At 38.1% G+C, this 2,908-nt stretch overlaps 1 protein-coding gene across 1 annotated transcript; it reads left to right on the top strand.

The window, feature by feature from the left end:
- LOC104743846 (F-box protein At5g03970-like) lies at positions 1,547-2,908 on the top strand. The gene has a single exon (XM_010464885.1). It carries the CDS (start codon positions 1,547-1,549, stop codon positions 2,906-2,908), a length of 1,362 nt encoding a protein of 453 aa, XP_010463187.1.

The following is a 2,908-nucleotide window of genomic DNA, read 5'->3' as shown; positions in this document are numbered from 1 at the left end:
CTTCTGAGCTTTAATTATCTCATTAAGAAATGGATGCATCGATGAAATCAGGTACTCGAGATGATGGCATCTTTCAGAATCAGGTTTCCTCTTTGATACCTGTTAAGACAGAAAAACAAACATAATGTTAACAAACAAAAAAACGTCTTAGGATTCTCTCAAAAACCAAATCTTCTGCAATTAAATTATTGAATTGGATGCTAACGATAATCTCATTTACCTCAATTAAACCCTTCAGTTTCAAGCATTCCCCGCAATTAAAAATTTTGAGGCAAAAAGGACATTTATCAACAACACCATTCTCACAAAATAGATGTGGATACCTGCAAAAAACAACAAATCGAGTTGGAAACCAAAATGTATTTTAACAAAATGCATTTTAAATTTTAGACAGAAACTTACCATTTCCTTGTACATTGTTGACAATACATTGGCTTTTTACATTCATTGCAAGGGATAAGCCTTCCCTTATCCCCATCCGACCACTGATGGCAGAAATCGTGGTCTTTCTTCATGTTTCAGCCACCAGACTTCAAAAACTTTTTTGCAAGTTGCTAAATTAAAGTGTTACTTACTCTTTTTGATAGAGGGTGTCAACAGAAGCTGACATTGATCCAAATTTATACAGAAAATCGACCTATTATCAAATTTCAAACTCGCTATCCACTTCAATCTCAGAGGAAATCGATGCTGATCGATTCTCACCGTAGGAGATAGAACGGTCGGCGTCGAAGAGTATCAGTTTTTATCCAAATTTATATAGAAAATCTACCTATTATCAAATTTCAAAATTGTTATCCAGTTGAATCTCGGAAGAAATCGATGAAGATGGCGGCGGCAGCGGTATGGCTGATTGATTATCACCGGAGGAGATAGAACGATCAGCGTCAAAGAGTATCATTTTCGACTTATCCATGGTGTAGAACAAAAATGGAAAAAAAGCTTACGAGCTCGAGAGTGACAGAGAGAAGAAGAACAAAGGCCCATTGTGCTTATCTGTATAGAGTAAGCCCAGTAATGTTTATGGAAAAAAGAATCAAAAGGCCCATTAGAAGCCCAAAACGATAATGAAAAATCCCTGGACTCTATAGCTCCCGCCAAACAATACCCTAATCTTAAGAACACGAATCATCTCAGAACAAACCGGGAACTTCTAGAACACAATCGGTTTCAGAAAAAAGGCTGTAACTTTTAGAATCACTTGTCGGCATCGTTGGTCGGAACACAATCCATTTCAGAACAACGCCCGAAACTGAAAGCAATTGAATCTGCTGCCCATCAAGGTACCTTTTCATCACACTTTTTATTTAGTCAATCACTTATTCTATGTTTCTTGTTACAAACCTCAGATTCTGTTATTGTATTTAGTGCTGATTGTTAGACTCTCTTTGGAAATTTTAGATTTACTGAGTTCTTGGGCTTGATTTGTCCAGGCTTCATGAAATTTATTTTGAGATTCCTCTGTATGTTAAGGATCTTTGATGTTTCTGATTTGTGTTTTGGCTTTTCTGTTTATAGATGATCGAAGAATACAATGTGTTTCGCAATGTCTTCTTCAATTAGGGAAAAAAACAATTCGGGGATGATTTCTGATTTAAGTGCTCATGAGGTTCTAAACAGCGATGATGCAATGTTTGAGATTCTTCTTCTGTTACTGCCTGAAACAATCTACAAGGTGATTCTTGTATCAAAGAGATGGCTTCAGATTGTCTCCAACCCTGTCTTCCGCAACACTTACCTAACCAAATGGAAACCAAGATTCCATCTCATTGGTTTCTTCATCAGCAACACAATGTACCTCAACAGCCAATGTATTCTACCTCGCTCTGAGCCTCGTATGCCTTTACTGTCAACGAGCATCATAGGCAACGAAATGGAATATTCCAATGTTCTGAAAAAGCTCAGTTACTACATCGATTCATCAAACGGTTTGCTTCTTTGTGGTTGTCATCCGAAAACTTACTACTTATGGGATGTAAATACGAGGAACCATGATGAGACTCCGTGTCCTCAAGCTCATTTCAGTGAGTTTGTTATGTCTTTGATGACCGAAGATTCTCTTGATAAAGGTTTAAGCTACAAGGTGATTCACGCAGAGTGTAATTCCTACGTACTTAACAATAAAAAGGTAAAAGTCCAGACTTATTCCTCAAAATCTAGTATGTGGAGCTATGTGGAACTGACTTGTCCCCAAGAAATATCGCTCAGGTCGTGGACTCCCGGAAGCGTGATCGGTTCTGTGGTATATTGGATTGCCACAGCAAGTCAAGAGGCTATCTATGGCACATACGATGAAGAGAAACGTATCAATCAGATAAAACTCCCAAAAATATTTGATTACGATGAACAGGTTTTTGGCGAATCCGTTGATGGGTCTTTACAATATGGATGGAGTGATAAAGCGGTAATGGAGATTTGGAAGCTCGAGAAAGTAACGCTTCAATGGGTTCTTCAATATAAGCTAAGATTCAAGGCGATGTGGAAGATGAACCCAGTGGAATCTAAGAGATTTTCTAAGACAAAAGAAACGCAGCTGCTAACGTTCATGAATCAGAACTCGAACTCTGTTTACATCAGAAAGGACCCGCATATCTTCACCTGTGACTTTGAGTCTCAATTGGTTGAATGTCTTCCGCACCATGGACATGCATCTTCGTTCGTTTGGGAATACTGTAAAGTCTGGCCGTACTTTCGACCCATTTGGCCTTCTTTGCCATTGTCTATTGAAGATTGGCTCTTCAACATAAATGAATACCAAATTCACTCACCATATCAGCCAAGTGTTCTAGTGATTGATCATGATGATGAACCTCAAGCTCAATGTAATCAAGTTGATCTTATCGAACTGAGCGATGATGATCACGATGATGAATCTCAAACTCCATTAAGTCAAGTTGATATTATTTAA

This window comes from Camelina sativa, chromosome 14 (assembly GCF_000633955.1).
Source record: "Camelina sativa cultivar DH55 chromosome 14, Cs, whole genome shotgun sequence".
Classification (NCBI taxonomy): Eukaryota; Viridiplantae; Streptophyta; class Magnoliopsida; order Brassicales; family Brassicaceae; genus Camelina; species Camelina sativa.
This window is presented reverse-complemented; position numbering and strand designations above follow the sequence as displayed.

Coding starts and splice junctions, on each gene's coding strand:
- LOC104743846 (XM_010464885.1), top strand. CDS start 1,547: ATGTCTTCTTCAATTAGGGAAAAAAACAATTCGGGGATGATTTCTGAT.